This window comes from Anomaloglossus baeobatrachus, chromosome 12, assembly GCF_048569485.1.
Source record: "Anomaloglossus baeobatrachus isolate aAnoBae1 chromosome 12, aAnoBae1.hap1, whole genome shotgun sequence".
NCBI lineage: Eukaryota > Metazoa > Chordata > Amphibia > Anura > Aromobatidae > Anomaloglossus > Anomaloglossus baeobatrachus.
The window spans coordinates 55,706,696-55,728,290 of NC_134364.1; the positions used below are offsets into that span (position 1 = coordinate 55,706,696).

The 21,595-nt window shown below is 48.8% G+C and overlaps 1 protein-coding gene across 2 annotated transcripts in view; it reads left to right on the top strand.

Annotated features, from left to right (window-relative positions):
• SYNE2 (spectrin repeat containing nuclear envelope protein 2) overlaps positions 1-21,595 on the top strand; it is a 518,190-nt gene that overhangs the window by 328,752 nt on the left and 167,843 nt on the right. For both annotated transcript variants that reach the window (XM_075330437.1, XM_075330436.1), the window contains exons 59-64: positions 1,126-1,248; positions 5,751-5,933; positions 6,684-6,767; positions 8,539-8,721; positions 19,506-19,577; positions 20,593-20,673. In XM_075330437.1, coding sequence (XP_075186552.1) covers positions 1,126-1,248; positions 5,751-5,933; positions 6,684-6,767; positions 8,539-8,721; positions 19,506-19,577; positions 20,593-20,673 — 726 coding nt within the window. The remainder of the gene's footprint in view (positions 1-1,125; positions 1,249-5,750; positions 5,934-6,683; positions 6,768-8,538; positions 8,722-19,505; positions 19,578-20,592; positions 20,674-21,595) is intronic.

The window sequence follows — 21,595 nt, forward strand, 5'->3', positions numbered from 1 at the left end:
CTAGCACCATTCAGGTGGATGGATGTCTGTCACAAGTGTGTCACGGCCTGATTTAACCTAAAGGGGGTTTAACGATGGAAAGTACTCACCAAATCGTCCACATTGACACGTCGTTCCGTTTCAAAAGATTGTTGATTGTTGAGGACGCAGGTTGTTCATCCTTCCCGAGGCAGCACACATCGCTATGTGTGACACCTCAGGAACGACGAACTACAGCTTACCTGCGGCCGCCGGCAATGAGGAAGGAAGGAGGTGGGCGGGAAGTTACGGCCGCTCATTTCCGCCCCTCCGCTTCTATTGGGCGGCCGCTTAGTGACGCCGCTGTGACGCCGCACGAACCGCCCCCTTAGAAAAGAGGCGGTTCGCCGGCCACAGCGACGTCGCTAGGCAGCTAAGTCCCGTGTGATGGCTCCTAACGATGTTGTGCGCCACGGGCAGCGATTTGCCCGTGACGCACAAATAACGGGGGCGGGTACGCTCGCTAGCGATATCGCTGCATGTAAAGCCCACTTTACATTTGCACCTGCTGAAGATACCTTGGAGTTCTAATTATTGTGTCTTTCCTACCTCGTGGCATCTTATTGTAGTGGTGAGGCTAGCATCTCGCTGGCCTTCACTTGTCAGGGTGAGTTCAGGGCAAGCAAGGGCCCAGGCACGTGATCGGCGACGAGGGGAAGGACCCTCATGGGGATGTTATGGAGCTCAGGGATCAGCCTCAGGTGAATGTTAGGAGACGACACCGCTCCCTTCTCCCTAGCGCCAGGGCCCACATTGTATTCTGCCCCCGATGTACCCTTTGTGCTGCGGCGCTCGCCAGGAGTTCCTTCTACACTTCCCGAGACCCCGGTAGTCACTGCTTGATAATGCCAGAGGGAGAGAGCTGCTGCAAAAAAAGCACCTTCCTTTCTGGCAGATTGTGTGGCCATATATTACAAACTGCCTGTTCAGATATAATGGGGTGACTATGTAGTGCTACGTTTCCCCAGCGGTGGATATATGCAGCCGGCCGCAGTTACACTGGCAATCCGCACTTTACAGTCCAGCTGTAGGTAACGGTTTTGCTAAATGATCACTACAACATTTATCTTAACTTCTCACAAATATCAATTATGTCCCCGTATTTAGGAGGTGATCGCTATAGAGGACGAGGTAAAAATGATGGAAAGGAACGTCAATAAAATTAAAGAGATTTTGACATCTAATGACATTGATGATATGACACCCAAAGAACACTACATGAATGGACAGGTGAGATGATTCTAAAAGGTATTTAAAGGGGACCTGTCACCTTGGAAAACTGTATTTACCTGCAGATATGGAATTAATCCGTGCAGAGCGAGCTGTCAATCAAAGGATAGTGAGCAATGACTGTGATCGCTCCCTGCACAGCCCCAATGACTGAAAGCCGGCAGCTTCCGGTTCACTTTCAGTAAGTCACCGAACAGCATTGGAATGGTATTTACCTGCAGATTTTCAAAGCCTGCAGGTGTGGTAGTCATGATTGTTCTCAAACGCCCCAGTCAGCCGCACAGGAAGCAGTATGCCAAAGGTTCCAAACAAGAGGGTATATTACTGCCGCTCGCAAGTTGTTGCTTACCCCTGCATAACTGCATCTGAATTCTAAGATGGAGTCAGTCCTGTCCCTAGAGACTGGCTCCTACCCTTGTGGGCTAGTCCCACACACCTGCCTCTGACCCTGCAGTCATCCTTTCTTATACACATCCTCCTTACCAGTTCTATCTTCCATTAAACATTCCTACATAACAGTCCTGTGCTAAGTTACCATGAAATCCATTCTTATCACACTCTAGTGTGAAGGAAGACATTATAACATTACTGATGTCTCCAGGGGCAGTTACTCAACGACCTCCTCACACACAGGCACTAAGTGCAACAAGGATGTGACCAAATGTTTCAGTGCAGCTTCCCTCCTACTTGTTTTGCATCTATCTCCGCCCTTCTCTTCCTTGATTGACAGTTTTGGCTTTATAGGACTCAGAGGAGGGATGAGATAGATGGAAAACAAGTAGTTACATAGTTACATAGTTACTTAGGTTGAAAAAAGACCTAGGTCCATCTAGTTCAACCTTCCTCCACCAGTTCTACATTTAGTCACTAAGTCATTTATAACCAACAATGTTTTGTGTACTGAGGACATCATCCAGCCCTGATATAAAAGCTGTTATAGTATCTGCCATTACTACCTCTTGTGGTAGTGTATTCCACAGTCTGACTGCTCTAACTGTAAAGAACCCTTTCCTATTTAGCTGCCGGAATCGCTTTTCTTCCACTCGCAGTGACTGCCCCCTGGTCCTTAGTACTGTCTTTGGAAGAAATAAGTCATGTGCCAGTCCTTTATATTGACCACACATGTATTTATACATATAAATGAGATCTCCTCTGAGACGTCTTTTTTCTAAGCTAAACATATCTAACTTTTTCAACCTGTCATCATATGGGAGGCCTCCATTCCTTGTAGTAGTCTAGTTGCCCGCCTTTGAACTGACTCTAACTTCTGAATGTCCTTTTTAAAATGTGGAGCCCAAAACTGGATCCCGTATTCCAGATGTGGCCTTACAAGTGATTTATAGAGGGGTAACAATATGTTGGGATCACGGGATCTAATCTCTCTTTTTATACACCCTAAAATCTTGTTTGCTTTAGCAGCTGCTGCTTGACATTGAGTGCTGCTGCTCAGCTTATTTGTAATGAGAATATCCAAGTCCTTCTCCTGTTCTGTAGTCCCGAAGGTGGGAAGGTGCACTGAACAACTCGACCACACAGACGATGCACTGACCTGCTCGCCCACGCCGACTGTGCACTGACCTGCTCGCTCACACGGACGATGCACTGACCTGCTCTCCCACGCCGACGGTGCACTGACCTGCTTGGCCACACCGACTGTGCACTGACCTGCTCACCCACACAGAGGGTGCTCTGACCTGCTCGCCCACACCGAGGGTGCACTGACCTGCTCTCCCACACCAAGGGTGCACTGACCTGCTCGGGCCACACCGAGGGTGCACTGACCTGCTCGGCCACACCGAGGGTGAACTGACCTACTCGCCCACACCGAGGGTGCTCTGACCTGCTCGGCCACAGCGAGGGTGCTCTGACCTGCTCACCCACACCGAGGGTGCTCTGACCTGCTCGGCCACAGCGAGGGTGCTCTGACCTGCTCAGCCACAGCGAGGGTGCTCTGACCTGCTCGGCCACACCAAGGGTGCTCTGACCTGCTCAGCCACAGCGAGGGTGCTCTGACCTGCTCGGCCACACCAAGGGTGCTCTGACCTGCTCGGCCACACCAAGGGTGCTCTGACCTGCTTGCCCACCCCGAGGGTGCACTGACCTGCTTGCCCACCCCAATTGTGCACCTACCTACTCACCCACCCTGATAGTGTTCTGAACTGCTCGCCCACCCCGAGGGTGCTTTGAACTGCTCGCCCACCCCGGGCTTGGTTTGAATAGTCATTTGGCTCCCTTTTAAGGCTGGTTTCAGACGTCCGTGTTTCAGGTACGTGTGGCATCTGTTTTTAAAACGGATGTCACGCGTACCCATGTTATTATTTGCTGTTACTCACACGTCCGTGTTTTCACATGGACCGTGTGACCTCTCATGACCCTGCACGCACACACGCAGGTGTGGCACCCTGGACAAGCCAGGTCGTCACAGATACTACAACAACACACCCCACACCCCAGCTAGGCACACCGAAGTCAAACAAAATCCTTGTTGCCTCCCTCCAGGGGCTGATGTCCACACCAGGGGGTGGGCCAGGCGTTTGGCCCCGCCCACCGAGGAGTTCACAGTCCTGGAGGCGGGAAAAGGGTTCAGATTAGTTTTGAGGGTTGAAGAAGTGAAGTGGTAGGAGAGGAGACTGACCGTGTTCGGGTGCGTGGCCCGGGCACATACAGCAAGGTTGGCAGACGGTGGTGACCGTCTGCAGGAGAGGCTAATTGGAGCGAACCGTAAGGACCGGGGACGGGCGGTGGCCCGACGGTACCGGATCGGGGAGCAAAGAGAAGCCAGCACCATTCGGCAGGGCTTATGGACCCCGACCAGGCTAAGAGTCGCCTTAAAACTGGTCAAATCCGTTAGCGAAGGGAACCTCCGGGGTTTCCCAGCAGTCAAGACCCGATTGAAGGCAACAGTTCATACCGTAAAGGGAAACACAGTCACCGCCAAGGCTACAATTCCCAGGGCCAGAGCCTGCGGGCAAAAGGGGCTCCTTCAGTAGCTGGGGAGCGGGTTACCGGTGGGAAGCCATCAGTACCGTGAACACAACAAAGGTGCAGGGAAAGACAGTCACCATCAACCTACCGGGAGCAGAAACCACCGCAGCCATCAGTGGGCCCCGTCCATCCAGCCGTGTGTTTTACCAAGGACTTTGCATTCGTCATTGGCTGAGTGAGTACCACCGTGCCGTGCGGCACCGCGCTGCCCCCATGACCCTGCACCTCACCAGGCCCCGTAACCCGCCTGCCATCCATCCCTACCCCTCACCGGGCCCTGGGACAACCAACCCCCTACCCACGAAGGGGAGAACCAACATCCAAGCTGCTCCCTGTCATCGCTCCCGGGATCCCCGTCCAGAGCAGCGGTGGTGTCACAACCTCACCACAACCGTGGGTGGTGTCACGGACAATATCCCTAAACCAAACCACCCCCCCTTTCACTCACGGGCGAGGAACGCCGCTCGAGTCCCCGGGATCCGGCCCACCGCTCGAGCCATCGAGCAGCAGCAGCAGAGCAGCCGGACCCGAGCAGTGGATGAGCGCAGCGTCCTCTCCTCCGCCCGCAACACAGGCATGTCTGTTTTTTCTCCGTCAGCTCGGGTGTCACACGTATCGCACACTGATGTGATCCGTGTGATATCAGTGTGACACGTACCGGAGAAATCACGGGTCATTTTAATAAAAGTTTTTCTATTTTTACCTCTCTCCAGCGCTGCTGTCTCTAGCTCAGCTGCCTCCCGCTCCTGACCCCCGCTCATTATACTAACTGAATATTCAGTGCTCTGTGGAGCTGGAAGCCGGAGTGTGTGTGTGTGTTCAGTGTATACATGCATGTGCGCTATGTGTGTGTGTGTGTACTCGGTGTATCCATGTGTGTCTGCTATGTGTGTATTATGTGCTCAGTGTATACGTGTGTGTGTAGTGGAACCTGGAAGCCAGAACATCGCGGGGACCGCATCGGGGACTCATCACAGTTCCCAATGAACTCTGATGAACCCGTGAAGCTGTAGCGCGGGTTGTCGCGGGGGGTCATCAGAGTTCATTAAGAACTCCAATGACCTCCCGGGTGTCACTGTGCTTGCAGAATACTCACCTGTCCCCGCGGTGCTGTCCTCGGCGATGCTGTCCTCTGCGGTGCTGTACCCAGCGCTGTCCCTGCGCTGCTCCGGCTTCCAGGTCCTGAGTGCGGTGAATATTCAATGAATATAATGAGCGGGGGCCAGGAGCGGGAGGCAGCAGAGCCGAAGAAAACAGGTAAATATGGAAAATTTTCTTATTTCACAGACCCGTGCTTTCTCCGGTACATGTCACACGTATGCAAACATGCGTGTGACTGGTACCTGATTAAAACACGGACGTCTGAAACCGGCCGTAGTCAGTAAAAATATTTTAAAAAATACTGGAAAAGGACTGCACACAGTTTATGATTATGACAATTTGGAAGTATGGACAGGTTGTTATCATTAGCAAAGTGTATGCATTAATGGCTTGTCACTGTTTTCCATACTATTCAGGTCATGCTGGATAACATAAATCACATCAGAAAGACAATGGCAGAGATAGAAGCATACCGGCCATCACTTCCCCTCTCAGAATCTGGGGTGCAGTCTCTGTGTGTATTCAGAAGGATGGTAGTGGTCCTGAGGGAGGCCGAAATGCTGGAAAAGGTTATTATGGAGCAGAACCATCTCTTAGAGGTAACTTAACATGCTTTATATTTGATTCAAATGCTCAAAATTATTTTTTTTCCATAGATAGGCATTAAAAGTATAACCATACATTCAGGTGACTTTTCAGAATGAGCCGTCCTGTGTGTGCACATGAGGAATAACACTAGTTCTGGCCTTTCTAACACTTGTAAGCTGCAATATTTAGAGTTTTTCCTATGCACGAGACGTCTCAATAGAGTCTTCTTGTATCTTTTTTTCTTTTATTTCTTTCCAGCTTCTCACTTTTCCTGTCCCCATAGACTTTTATACCAAGACGTGTCATTTGATCCTTCAGTGCAGATGGATTTGTAGACAGATTTGAGCAGTTTTTGTGGGTGCAGGAGACAAAAAGTGGCTGATAAGATGGAAAAGAGTCATTTTTCTTTGATAAGAATGATTACAAAATGTCTTATCTTCATTTGTAATATTAATTTATGTGAAAAAAATAAATTGGAGTTACTATAGATAATCATTTTGATCGGCGGAAGTCCAACTGCTGGGAGTGAGAGAGCACATCCTCAGCCACCGCTCCATTCATTCTCTATGGGGCTGCCCTGCGGTGCACTTTCCTTTTTCAGGCAGTCCCATAGAGAATGCATCAAGCAGAGGTCTATTTGCACTGCCACTCCATTGTAATGGGAATAAAAGTGCCCTGTTTGATGAATTGTGCGGTCCTAACTCCACCAACCGTTAATCTTCCATTTTACAATTTGTGTTTGCTTTTATCCATTTTTGCAGCCTATCATAAGTGAAATATCAGAACTGGAGAAAGAGCATGAAAAAGCACAACAAGCATCCAGAGAAGATTCTTCTGATCTGAAGGTACAGTAATAATATATTACTATTATTATTATTATTATTATTATTATTATTATTATTATTATTATTATTATTATTATATTTTTTATTTTATTTTTTTTGTTATTGTTATCAATGTATATTTTTGTTATTGTTGTTATTATTATGATTTTATTAGTCTGTTTTTTCTATTACTATTATCTACATTCTATACCATTTTGTTTTATTTTGTGTTTTACAAAGTTAGACCTTTTATTAAATACATGTATCTTGTAACAAAAGTGTGACTATAACTAATTAGTAGCAGCTCCTTTTTTTCCCCAGATTGCAGTTAGCGGACTTAAAGGGAACCTGTCAGGTGTAATATGCACCCAGGACCACGAGCAGTTCTGGATGTATATTGCTAATCCCTGCCTAACCGTCCCTGTATACACTAGCATAGATAAAGACATCTACTGAAATAGTATTTGTAGAGATCCTTTATGATATGCTAATGAACTAGGGACTAGTCACAAGGGCGTTACTTCCTCCGACTAGTCCGTCCTCATAGCATGGTAGTATGTCCACAGGGGCTAACATGCTATTCAATGCAGCATCACCAGCGGTGACACTCATACCTGTATCCACTGTCTCTGCTGTCCAGAAGTCCCAGGCACTTCCGGTCATGCGCAATATGAAGCCGGGTGTAAATGTCCGAGCTTCAGAGAGATCTAGTGCGCATGACCGGAAGTGCCGGGGACTTCTGAACAGCAGAGACAGTGGATACAGGTATGCTCGTCACCGCTGGTGATGCTGCATTGAATAGCATGTTAGTACGTCCCTGTGGACATACTACCATGCTATGGGGACGGACTAGTCGGGGGAAGTAACGCCCTTTCGACTAGTCCCTGTGCTCATTAGCATATCATAAAGGATCTGTAAGAATACTTTTTTCTAAAGATCTCTTTATCTATGCTCCTAGATACAGGGACGGTTAGGCAGAGATTAGCAATATACACCCAGAACTGCTCGTGGATCTGCGGGCATATTGCACCAGACAGGTTCCCTTTAAAGGACTTATTCAGTATGGAAACAATGGTTTCCATATTTTTGGGTCTGGTGGAGCGCCCTTAATCTTGTACAAGCCATAAATCGCTTACATAAAGGGGTTGTCTCATGGGGGTCTGCACCTTAACGTAAGGTGCTGGCGGACTTCATATATTGCATGGACCTCCAACATGAGTATTGCGGACAAGTGACCATCTTCTCCTGAAAATGCATGGAGATGAGCAAATCAAATTGATGCAAATTGAATCCTTTTTTATCAAAATTTTAGCAACTCACTAAAATTGAGAAATTTGAACAATTTGCAAATAATTTCATGTGAATGGCAACTGTCATTTAACATTTTGCCAAAGATTACTTCAACCAGAGAAGGACCCACATGACCTCAGGCGCAGCAGGGTGGGCATTAGACCTTGCAGCTATAACATCACATGGCATAATACAGCCAATCAGGAGGATCTATTTTAGCCTGTATAAAAGCCTGGGCAGGGAATGCAGCATCTGCTTTGTGGGGAATCTGGATAGTGAGAGGACGTCAGAGCTCAACCATAGAGACTGGGAGAGAGCCGAATAAAACATTGGAGCAAATAAATCTCACTTAGTCACCTATTAGCTTGTTGGTGGACAATGGCAATATCTGGTTTTCTCTCAATATCAGAATGACATCCTGCACCAACATGGAAACGCTCAGTCTACCTCCAGCTACTCATGGTGCGTATACATAGTAATTTTCCCCCTTCTTTCTATCTAGGAGCAGGCTGAAACTATGAAGAAACAAATGGAGAGACTAAACCAGAAGAAAGAAGTCATTCTACTTGCCCAACGCAACTCACTTATTGAACAGCTTGAACGTTTAAGGCAGGAGCCACATGACCAAGACTTGGAGTCCATGTTGTCTCCAGTAACTGAAGGCATGAACCTCATCCATATGGAAGTAAGGAACATCTCAATGCAGAGTATGGGATTCACCCCCTTGACTCTTCATGATGGAGTAAAAAAAAAAAAAGTTGAAAATTAAGAAAATTAAAATAGAAAATAAAAAAATAAATAAATAAATATATATATATATATATATATATATATATATATATATATATATATAAATCTATTTCTAAAAATATATATAATATCATACATGTGTAAAAAAATAAATATGCCTTGCGGGTATATTAATATAAATATAATATATATTTATATATACTGTTTAAATCAGGGGTGGGGAACCTTTTTAATGCCGAGGGCCATTTGGAATTTTCTACCAACCTTCGGGGGCCGCACAAAACTATCAACTTAAAATTACCCTGCTATACTTAGTCAAACAATTAACTCATCGTGGCGGCTGAAGCTTCTTGTTTTTGGTGCGGCTATATTATTCAATATTGATCTTATTGCTTCTCACAACTGTTTTTCCACGTTTGTGTCAGCTGGGACTGCTGTAAATACATCACAGGAGATGCTGAGGGCATATACATCACAGGAGATGCTGAGGGCATATACATCACAGGAGATGCTGAGGGCATATACATCACAGGAGATGCTGAGGGCATATACATCACAGGAGATGCTGAGGGCATATACATCACTGGGGAGGGCTGGAAGGAATATACATTGCTGGGAGGACTAGACATCACTGGGGAGGGCTGGGAGGACTAGACATCACTGGGGAGGGCTAGGAGGACTAGACATCACTGGGGAGGGCTGGGAGGACTAGACATCACTGTGGAGGGCTGGGAGGACTAGACATCACTGTGGAGGGCTGGGAGGACTAGACATCACTGGGGAGGGCTGGGAGGACTAGACATCACTGTGGAGGGCTGGGAGGACTAGACATCACTGTGGAGGGCTGGGAGGACTAGACATCACTGGGGAGGGCTGGGAGGACTAGACATCACTGGGGAGGGCTGGGAGGACTAGACATCACTGGGGAGGGCTGGGAGGACTAGACATCACTGGGGAGGGCTGGGAGGACTAGACATCACTGGGGAGGGCTGGGAGGACTAGACATCACTGGGGAGGGCTGGGAGGACTAGACATCACTGGGGAGGGCTGGGAGGACTAGACATCACTGGGGAGGGCTGGGAGGACTAGACATCACTGCGGAGGGCTGCGAGGACTAGACATCACTGGGGAGGGCTGCGAGGACTAGACATCACTGGGGAGGGCTGCGAGGACTAGACATCACTGGGGAGGGCTGCGAGGACTAGACATCACTGGGGAGGGCTGGGAGGACTAGACATCACTGGGGAGGGCTGCGAGGACTAGACATCACTGGGGAGGGCTGGGAGGACTAGACATCACTGTGGAGGGCTGGGAGGACTAGACATCACTGTGGAGGGCTGGGAGGACTAGACATCACTGGGGAGGGCTGGGAGGACTAGACATCACTGCGGAGGGCTGCGAGGACTAGACATCACTGGGGAGGGCTGCGAGGACTAGACATCACTGGGGAGGGCTGCGAGGACTAGACATCACTGGGGAGGGCTGGGAGGACTAGACATCACTGGGGAGGGCTGCGAGGACTAGACATCACTGGGGAGGGCTGGGAGGACTAGACATCACTGTGGAGGGCTGGGAGGACTAGACATCACTGTGGAGGACTGGGAGGACTAGACATCACTGGGGAGGGCTGGGAGGACTAGACATCACTGGGGAGGGCTGGGAGGACTAGACATCACTGGGGAGGGCTGCGAGGACTAGACATCACTGGGGAGGGCTGCGAGGACTAGACATCACTGGGGAGGGCTGCGAGGACTAGACATCACTGTGGAGGGCTGGGAGGACTAGACATCACTGGGGAGGGCTGCGAGGACTAGACATCACTGTGGAGGGCTGGGAGGACTAGACATCACTGGGGAGGGCTGCGAGGACTAGACATCACTGGGGAGGATTATATATCACTGGGGAGGATTATATATCACTGGGGAGGATTATATATCACTGGGGAGGATTATATATCACTGGGGAGGATTATATATCACTGGGGAGGATTATATATCACTGGGGAGGATTATATATCACTGGGGAGGATTATATATCACTTGGGAGGGCTGGGAGAAATATAAGGACATTGCTAGGGGTTCTGACATACCAGGGGGGCACAGGCAGCAGTGTGGAGGCCGCAGGGGCATAGGCAGCAGTGTGGAGGCGACAGGGGCACAGGCTGCCGTGGGGAGGCCACAGGGGGACAGGCTGCCGTGGGGGAGAGTGAGGAGGATGAGACGCTGCACGGAGCACAGGCTGCAGTGGGAATGCACAAGGAGGACGGGACGCTGCAGTGGGGATGCGCAAGGTGGATGGGACGCTGCACGGAGCACAGGCTGCAGTGGGGATGTGCAGGGGCACACACAGGCATGGGAGCACAAACACACCTGTCGGACGCTGAGGTAGTAGCTTCTCTTCTGTGGAAAAAGAGCGAGTTGAGCGTTTACTCCACCCACAAAGTACGTCCTCACGCTAGCATGAGGACGTAAGCCATACAGGGTTTAAAGGGCCAGCAGCAAGCAAGACGCTGCTGCCTCCCGAGCTCTGTGGACTGTGGAATGTGCCCGGGGGCCGCAGAAAAGGTCATGGCGGGCCGCATACGGCCCGCGGGCCGGAGGTTCCCCACCCCTGGTTTAAATAAACAGTGTATATATATATCTATATATATATATATATATATCTATATATATATATATATATATATTTTTATATATATTAATAATATTAATGGAATTGACTCTCGCTGTTTGGACCAGCACGCTGATCCGGTTTCCAACAAGGACGCCTAGTGCTATATTCCTCATCCATCAGTGATCCCAGGTGTGGCAGGCTATTACGGGTGGTGCAGGACTGCGCTCTTTTGGATCCATTTTTATATATATATATATATATATATATATATATATATATATATATATATATATATTTATATATATATATATTTTTTTTTTTTTCTTTGTCGCTCCATTGGGAGACCCAGACAATTGGGTGTATAGCTTCTGCCTCCGGAGGCCACACAAAGTATTACACTCAAAAGTGTAACCCCTCCCCTCTGCCTATACACCCTCCCGTGCATCACGGGCTCCTCAGTTTTATGCTTTGTATGGAAGGAGGCACACATCCACTCATACATCTCCATTTTAGTCAGCAGCAGCTGCTGATTGTATCGGTTGGAAGAAAAGAGGGCCCCCACGGGGCCCCCGGCATGCTCCCTTCTCACCCCACTAAGTCGGCGGTGCTGTTAAGGTTGAGGTACCCATTGCGGGTACGACGGCTGGAGCCTCATGCCGTGTTTCCTTCTCCATCCCTTAGGGCTCTGGTAGAAGTGGGATCCGAAGCGGTCATCCAGGTTCTGGGACCGTGCTCCCTCCGCAGCCCCTGAGGGAATCTGCTGGACAGGAGCTTATCTATCCTCAGGGACAGGGCCCTGCATCCACGAGGTACTCTGTGTCCCCATGGGGACTGTGTATGGAGCGCCTGGTTCCCGGACGCCGCAACTGGCTGCTGAATTGTGAAGACCGGGGACTACCGCGCCGACCGCGCCTTCTTGTCGGCCGCGGTATTAAATTTAGTCCCCGGCTTCATCGCGGCCTAGTAGCAAAACTCCCGCCCCCGGGCCTGTCTATCAGAGATAGGGGCGGGACAGCCGACCTGACGTCGGATGTGAGGGCCGGGGCATCCTGTATGCTCCCTCCCCCCTCAATGATCACTGTGGGGACCCCAGATTCCCGCACTTTTCCTAACGCCGCCCACGGCTTCACTCCTCCCCTGAGAGCTCCGGCAGCCATTTTTCAGACATTCTGCCGGTGGAGAATCACAGAGAACAGCTCTGCAGCTCTGGGAGACCAAGGCAGGGAATCTGGAGCACACACACCCCGCTTTTTAGCGGTCGGTAAGCCGCACCGGTCACTCGGTGTTGGTCCCCCTGGGGTGCCGGTATAGATACGTATATATATACTTATTTCTGTCCGGCCGGGCTGTATACCCTTTTTTCTATGTACCCTCAGTGATCACGCTCCTAGGACACAACAGCATGTCGTCCACAAGGAGCAAGGGCACTAAGGCACAGGGTTTTTTTGCGACATGTACCTCTTGTAGGGCTATGTTACCTGCGGGTTCCACCTACCCTCACTGTGAGCAATGCTCGGCCCCTGTTACGCTTGCTCAGCCGGAGCCTCGGTCACTTGTGGGCCCCTCGGCTCAGGCAGACCCCCCTGCTTCCACTGTCCAGGTGGCAGCGACAGAGTTTGCAGTTTTTGCTGAAAAGCTCTCAGAGTCACTCTCACAATCCATGGCTCAGTCTATGGACAAATGGTCTGCCAAGCTGCTAGAAGCCCTGCAGTCCAGACCGGTCCTTACACAGGCCCCGGACCCTGTTAGATCGGTGTCTCCAGGACCCTCTCGGTCCACCCCGGCCGGGGTGGGCCCTAGGTCTCACGTGGAGGACTCCTCCACGGACCACAGTCCCAGACCAGCTAAGCGGGCTCGCTTGGAATCTTCCCCGACTTCCTCACGCTGCTCGGGTTCCCAGCTTGAGGACTCTCTGGAGGACGAGGCGGAGGTTGCAGCTCAGGGCTCGGACCCTGATGTTGCTCTCAATCTTGATACACCTGAAGTGGACGCCTTAGTAAATGATCTTATCTCGTCCATCAACCAGGTGTTGGATCTATCTCCCCCGCCTCCACCTATAGAGGAGTCGGCCTCTCAGCAGGAGAAACACCAGTTTCGGTTTCCCAAACGTACACGGAGTGCATTTTTTGATTACTCTAACTTCAGGGATGCCATCCAGAAGCCCAGAGCGGTTCCGGACAAGCGCTTTACTAAGCGCCTTACTGATACACGTTACCCCTTCCCCGCTGACGTAGTTAAGGGTTGGGCTCAATGTCCCAAGGTGGATCCCCCAGTCTCCAGATTGGCGGCTAGATCTGTGGTTTCGGTTGCAGATGGCTCGTCACTAAAAGATGCCACTGACAGGCAGATAGAACTCCTGGTGAAATCCATCTATGAGGCCACGGGAGCGTCTTTTGCCCCGGCTTTTGCAGCCGTGTGGGCACTCCAAGCTATCTCAGCTTGTCTGGCTGAGATTAATGCGGTCACACGTACGTCTGCCCCGCAGGTTGCATCTTTAACCTCTCAGGCGTCGGTGTTTTCTTCCTACGCCATGAACGCAGTCCTAGACTCTGCTAGCCGTACAGCGGTGGCATCCGCTAATTCTGTGGCAGTCCGCAGAGCCATGTGGCTGCGCGAATGGAAGGCAGACTCGGCTTCCAAGAGGTTCTTAACCGGTTTGCCGTTTTCTGGCGAGAGATTGTTTGGCGAACGATTGGATGAGATTATTAAGGAATCCAAGGGAAAGGACTCCTCCTTACCCCAGTCCAAACCCAAGAGACCTCAGCAACGAAAAATACAATCGAGGTTTCGGTCCTTTCGTCCCTCCGCCAAGCCACAATCCTCTTCGTCCAATAGACAGGACAAAGGCCAGAGGAACTCCTATGCGTGGCGGTCTAAGTCACGCCCCCAAAAGGCCGCCGGAGGCACTGCCCCTAAGGCGGCCTCCTCATGACTCACGGCATCCCCGAACCGCATCCTCGGTCGGTGGCAGGCTCTCCCGCTTTCGCGACGCCTGGTGGCCACATGTTCAGGACCGATGGGTGAGAGACATCCTGTCTCACGGTTACAGGATAGAGTTCAGCTCTCGTCCTCCGTCTCGTTTCTTCAGAACCTCCCCGCCCCCCGCGCGGGCAGACGCACTTTTTCAAGCAGTGGACGCTCTGAAAAAAGAAGGAGTTGTGACCCCCGTTCCCACTCAGGAACAGGGTCGCGGTTTTTACTCCAACTTATTCGTGGTGCCAAAGAAAGACGGATCATTCCGTCCCGTTCTGGACCTCAAATTGCTCAACAAACACGTGAGCACCAGACAATTCCGGATGGAATCTCTCCGCTCGGTCATCGCCTCGATGTCACAAGGAGACTTCCTCGCATCGATCGACATCAAGGATGCTTATCTCCATGTGCCGATCGCACCAGAACATCAACGCTTCTTGCGTTTCGCCATCGGGGACGAACACCTTCAGTTCGTGGCATTGCCCTTCGGCCTGGCGACAGCCCCACGGGTTTTCACCAAAGTCATGGCATCCGTTGTGGCGGTCCTGCATTCTCAGGGGCACTCGGTGATTCCCTACTTAGACGATCTCCTAGTCAGGGCACCTTCTCGGGTGACGTGTCAACACAGCCTCACCGTCGCTCTGGAGACCCTCCAGCAGTTCGGGTGGCTCATCAACTTCCCAAAATCCAAGTTGACACCGACCCAATCTCTGACTTATCTAGGGATGGAGTTTCATACACAGTCAGCGGTAGTCAAGCTACCGCTAGACAAACAGCTGTCACTGCAGGCAGGGGTGCAATCTCTGATTCAGACTCAGTCACACCCCTTGAGACGCCTCATGCACTTCCTGGGGAAGATGGTGGCAGCGATGGAAGCAGTGCCTTTCGCGCAATTCCATCTGCGCCCACTCCAGTGGGACATTCTCCACAAATGGGACAGGAGGTCGAACTCTCTCGACAAGAACGTCTCTCTTTCCCTTGCAACCAAGACGTCTCTTCGGTGGAGGCTTCTTCCCACTTCTCTATCACAGGGAAAATCCTTCCTGCCCCCAACCTGGGCTGTGGTCACCACGGACGCGAGCCTGTCAGGGTGGGGAGCGGTGTTCCTCCATCACAGGGCTCAGGGAACCTGGACTCCGATAGAGTCTTCCCTTCAGATCAATGTCCTGGAGATAAGGGCAGTGTATCTGGCCCTATTGGCTTTCCAGCAGTTGCTGGAGGGCAGGCAGATCCGTATCCAGTCGGACAACGCCACTGCCGTCGCATACATCAACCACCAAGGCGGCACGCGGAGTCGTCAAGCCTTCCAAAACGTCCGGCGAATTCTGCAGTGGGTGGAAGCCACAGCATCCACCATCTCCGCAGTTCACATACCGGGCATAGAAAACTGGGAAGCAGATTTTCTCAGTCGTCAGGGCATGGATGCGGGGGAATGGTCCCTGCACCCAGAAGTGTTTCGAGAGATCTGTCGCCGCTGGGGATCCCCGGACGTCGATCTCATGGCGTCACGGCACAACAACAAGGTCCCGGCCTTCATGGCACGGTCTCAAGATCAGAGCTCTGGCGGCGGACGCATTAGTTCAGGATTGGTCGCAGTTTCGACTGCCTTATGTATTTCCTCCTCTGGCGATGCTGCCCAGAGTACTACGCAAGATCAGGTCCGACTGCCACCGCGCCATTCTCGTCGCTCCAGACTGGCCGAGGCGGTCATGGTACCCGGATCTGTGGCATCTCACGGTGGGTCAGCCGTGGGCGCTGCCAGACCGCCCAGACTTGCTGTCGCAAGGGCCGTTTTTCCATCTGAATTCTGCGGCCCTCAACCTGACTGTGTGGCCATTGAGTCCTGGCTCCTAACGTCTTCAGGGTTGTCCCAAGATGTCATTGCCACTATGAGACAGGCCAGGAAACCGACGTCCGCCAAGATCTATTACAGGTCTTGGCGGATATTCTTGTCCTGGTGCTCTGATAACGGTTTTCCTCCATGGCCTTTTGCCTTACCCACTTTTCTTTCCTTCCTTCAATCCGGAATGGATAAGGGGTTGTCACTTAGTTCTCTCAAAGGACAAGTATCGGTGCTCTCAATATTCTTTCAAAAGCGTCTAGCCAGGCTTCCGCAGGTCCGCACGTTCCTGCAGGGAGTTTGCCACATAGTCCCACCTTACAAGCGCCCGCTTGAACCCTGGGACCTTAACAGGGTGCTAACGGCTCTTCAGAAACCGCCTTTTGAGCCGCTGCGGGATGTCTCCTTATCACGTCTTTCGCAGAAAGTGGCATTTCTAGTAGCAGTTACTTCACTCCGTAGAGTGTCGGAGCTTGCAGCACTGTCATGCAAAGCCCCCTTCCTGGTTTTTCACCAGGATAAGGTGGTTCTCCGTCCTGTTCCGGAATTTCTCCCTAAGGTGGTATCGCCTTTTCATCTCAATCAGGATATCACCTTACCTTCATTTTGCCCTAATCCAATTCACCGCTTTGAAAAGGATTTGCACTCATTAGATCTAGTGAGAGCACTCCGATTCTACGTGTCTCGCACAGCGCCCCTGCGCCGTTCAGATGCGCTCTTTGTTTTTGTGGCTGGTCAGCGTAAGGGTTCGCAGGCTTCCAAGTCAACCTTGGCTCGGTGGATCAAGGAACCGATTCTCGAGCCCTACCGTTCTTCTGGGCTTCCGATTCCTTCGGGGCTGAAAGCCCACTCTACCAGAGCCGTGGGGGCGTCCTGGGCATTGCGGCACCAGGCAACGGCTCTACAAGTGTGTAAGGCAGCTACGTGGTCTAGTCTGCACACTTTCACAAAGCACTATCAAGTGCATGCCTATGCTTCGGCAGATGCCAGTCTAGGTAGGCAAGTCCTTCAGGCGGCGGTGGCCCACCTGTAAGAGGGAGTCGTGTCGGCTCTTGTTATCGAGGTATTCTTTTACCCACCCAGGGACTGCTTTTGGACGTCCCAATTGTCTGGGTCTCCCAATGGAGCGACAAAGAAGAAGGGAATTTTGTTTACTTACCGTAAATTCCTTTTCTTCTAGCTCCTATTGGGAGACCCAGCACCCGCCCCTGTTCCCTTCGGGCTGTTGTTCTTTTGTGTACACATGTTGTTCATGTTGAATTGTTCTTTTGGTCCATGGTTTCAGTTCTCCGAACATCCTTCGGATTGAATTTACCTTAAACCAATTTATAAGTTTCCTCCTTCCTGCTTTTGCACCAAAACTGAGGAGCCCGTGATGCACGGGAGGATGTATAGGCAGAGGGGAGGGGTTACACTTTTATATATTTATACTAGTATACCCACGAAGTATATTTATTGTTTTACACATGTATGCTATTATATATATTTTTTTTATATAATATCATTTATGTGTAAAAAAATAAATATACATTTTGCGTATGGCAGCATCCACTTATCAAAGGATAATTGGTCAAACCACACCTGTAAGTGTGAAGAAAAAGTTTAAATGCCTAAATTATCTTTTTTTTTTTTTTTCATCATACCTCTCACAAAAAAATGCAATACAATGTATCAAAACACAATATATAAAATAGGGTCAATAAAAATAAATGCCAGCTCACCATGCAAAAAATAATCCCTCATGCAGCTCCATCTTCAGAAAGTTACAGGTTATAGAAAGTTATTTTTTTTAACATTTTATTTTTACAAACTTTTTAAAAAAAAAAAAATAATTATGCCACTAAAATAGCAAAAAAAAAACCACTATACAAGTTTGGTATCGCTAGAGAATCGTGTTTTCAGGTAAGTTTTAATGTACAATCAGTGCCGTAAAAATGAGACAAAAGAAAGCATTTATTATTTTATTTCACCTTTTTTAGATTTTTTTTTTCTCATTTTCCCATATGGTGAAAAGAAAATTCGCCTTTTTTGTTTGTTTTTTTTTTTTGCTCAGAATCACAAATCGTCACTAAAATACATTTTAAATAGTGTTCTCCTTTCTGTACCAATTGATTTTATATAGGACATATGGTGGGGGTCTTTTTTGGTCAGTGTCGAGTATGTGAACCACAATTGAGGCTGGCAGTGGCATTCTTCATATAAATATAAATATATATAACATAATATATATATATATATATATATATATATATATATATATATAATATAAAATTTTATTTATTTATTTATTTTTTAACCTATTTTAAACCTTGTGTTTTCCGTAGGTAATAAAAGAACTTAGGGACAGGGCATTGCAAAATTTAGATTCAATTGTATAATTGCTAATTTCCTCTGTACCTGTTGCCGACTTCAGATCGAGTTATCTGAGAATCAGTCAGTGAGCTCATATTGATGGGAAGTTTGTAACTCTTGGGCTATGTACCCACAGGACTCTGTATCTGCAGATTTTTCTGCATCAAAATCCGCAGCTTTCCCCCGGAATCCGCACCTTTTCATAGGTGCGGATTTTGTGCGGATTTGACACGGATTTGATGCGGATTTGACGCGGATTTTGTTGCGGATTTTGCGTTTTTTGGTTTTTTTTGTTGTTGTGTTTTTTGTTTTTTTTTTAATTCAATTGAATAGGCAAAATCCGCACGAAAATCCACAACAATAATTGACATGCTGCAGATTTTTCCACACGATTTCCGCTGCGGAAAAATCCACAGCGTGGGCACAGCATTTCCCAAATGCCATAGAAATGGCTGGGGAGTAGCTGTGCTGCAGATTTCTGGAAAATCTGCGGCTTTTCCGCGAGAAATCCGCGCATTTTCCGCAGCGTGGGCACATAGCCTAAAAGTTGATGTGATAACAAATCAGCTGCGAGATCAGAAAAAATATAGGTAAAAGACTTACTAACTCTTTTTCAATACGAGCTCACTGACTGATTCTCGGTTAACTCATTCTGCATCCATCAACATACAAGAAGCAAAGGAGCCTGTAAGAGGGAAAAGTGGTAACATTTTATTTCATGAAAGCCAATAGCAAAATTGATTGTTTATTTACATAGGTTGAAAAAAGACCTAGGTCAGCCTTCCTTCACTAATTATACATTATTTGAGCATTTATATATATATATATATATATATATATATATATATATATATATATATATACTGTGTGATATATAAATATATATATATAATGTGTAATACAAAATCCCCAACTGACACAAATATGTTTCTTGAGTTTAGGTCCAAAGGAAGGATTCTTATTTCTTGCCGTCGTTGGCCGAGGAGACTGAAGACTCTTCACTGATTATAGAGGTAGGAAAGTTTTGGAGACTTTCCCTCTGTGTTGTGTATTGGTGATTTACTCATTTTATGTGCAATGTTAGTAAAAGTATATACTCTCTGATCAGACTTTATAGACCGGTAAATATTGGATCCTTAGATACTAGTGTCTGTTCTCCATAGCCTCACAATATTGGGGGGGTCTATAATAAAGGTGGCAAAAACAATTTTTACTTTTATACCTCTTGGTATCTGACCTACAGGAACATGGTCTGATCATACAACATCTACAGAACAGGGGAGGAAGAAAAAAAGTATATAAACATTAAAGCACTGGATCACAAATTTATTCTTTCTGTGAGGTAAAACATTTTCTTTAAAACAGGCAAGGAAATGTTTTACCTCACAGTAAGAATCATCTATGATCCCATCCTTTACTGTATTTTATAGTCTTTTATACTTCCTTCCTGGCCCAGGAGCTGTGGTATGATCAGACCACGTCCCTGTACGGTCAGACACAACCATTACACAGTCCCCACAGGGTCACATATATAAGATTATCTCAGCACAGGAACATTTTATATAGACACATCCAATTGTGGAAATTATTATTATTCCAAGATCTATTGATTAATATCAACTTTGTTTTGGAGAAAAAAAAACCTTTAAGATTATTCCCTTCGGTGGAGTAAGACTCCTCAGATGGCTGTTTCTCTGTATCCCTCTGCTGTGCGCCGTTCTCCTACCGTCCTCCATCAGGCAGTGTGAGACTGCAGTTATCAGTTACCGGTGTCTGTATCTCGGCAGGGGATGGGGACGCGGCTTTTTTTCTGCACCCATTCATTATCAGGCCTCGCGTCCTCACAGCCTGGATATTATGGAAATATGTGGCCAAACTTGTTTGTCACCTGTGATTGATGCTGTGATAGCTGCTCCCGTCACTCCGCTTGTGGCCCGTTTTTACTCTGTCGTGTGCGGCTTTTCTCGAGGGGCGTATGTGACCTTTATTGACAGCGTCAGTAAAATCTTCCTTTACGTAACTTTCCAGGCAGCAGATGAGAGTACCGACGCCAGTGTTGTGGAGCCTGACCGCGAGCAAGATGTGACCGATGTGCCTCCTTCGTCCCAGGTAAAACTCATTTTGGTTAATATATGAACCCCCTCAATCGTGTGCAGCTAGGGGGTCTGACATTTATGGAAACCGTATCTATATTTTGTTGCAAACAGTTAGTAATGGAGCAATGGCTGCAAATGCGCAAATCCCAGATGGGAGCTTTTTTTTAGGAAACTTTATTATGGGCACTGTTGCATTGTGATAAGAGGTTTTCAAAAATGTACATCTAGGGGGCGCTATAAGGATGGCCGTACACTTTACATTAAAAGGGGTTTCTGGTTACAGACAGCCCCTGCTATACTTTGCTTTAAAAAAAAAACAACCTGACTTTTACTCACCCTCCCCTGGTCCGGCACTGAGTCTACATCACTGGTCCCTGTGTCTGTTATTGTGTATAAAGCTGATGCCACGTCGGCAGCGCTGCAGCCAATCGCTAAGCTCAGCAGCTCTACCTGAGCCACTCGGAACTGCAGAGCTCATGATTAGCTGCAGACAATAACAACGTCCACCACTCCATCCACCCCGCACTCCGTCCCCCGCACACATTCTCGGCGGCCGAACGATCAGCTAATCACCCGGCGACCGGCTGTTGTGAGCGATCAGCTGATCACCCGGCAACCGGCTGCTGTGAGCGATCAGCTGATCACCCGGCAACCGGCTGCTGTGAGCGATCAGCTGATCACCCGGCGGCCGGCTGCTGTGAGCGATCAGCTGATCACCCGGCAACCGGCTGCTGTGAGCAACCAACTGATCACCCGGCGACCGGCTGCTGTGAGCGATCAGCTGATCACCCGGTGGCCGGCTGCTGTGAGCGATCAGCTGATCGTTCACAATAGTCTGCCGCTTGTAAAACTGTAAACAGAAAAAAAAACAGATTGCGTTATTTTGTACGATCCGTTGCGCCACTATATGCAACACATCCGTTGCATCTGTCACA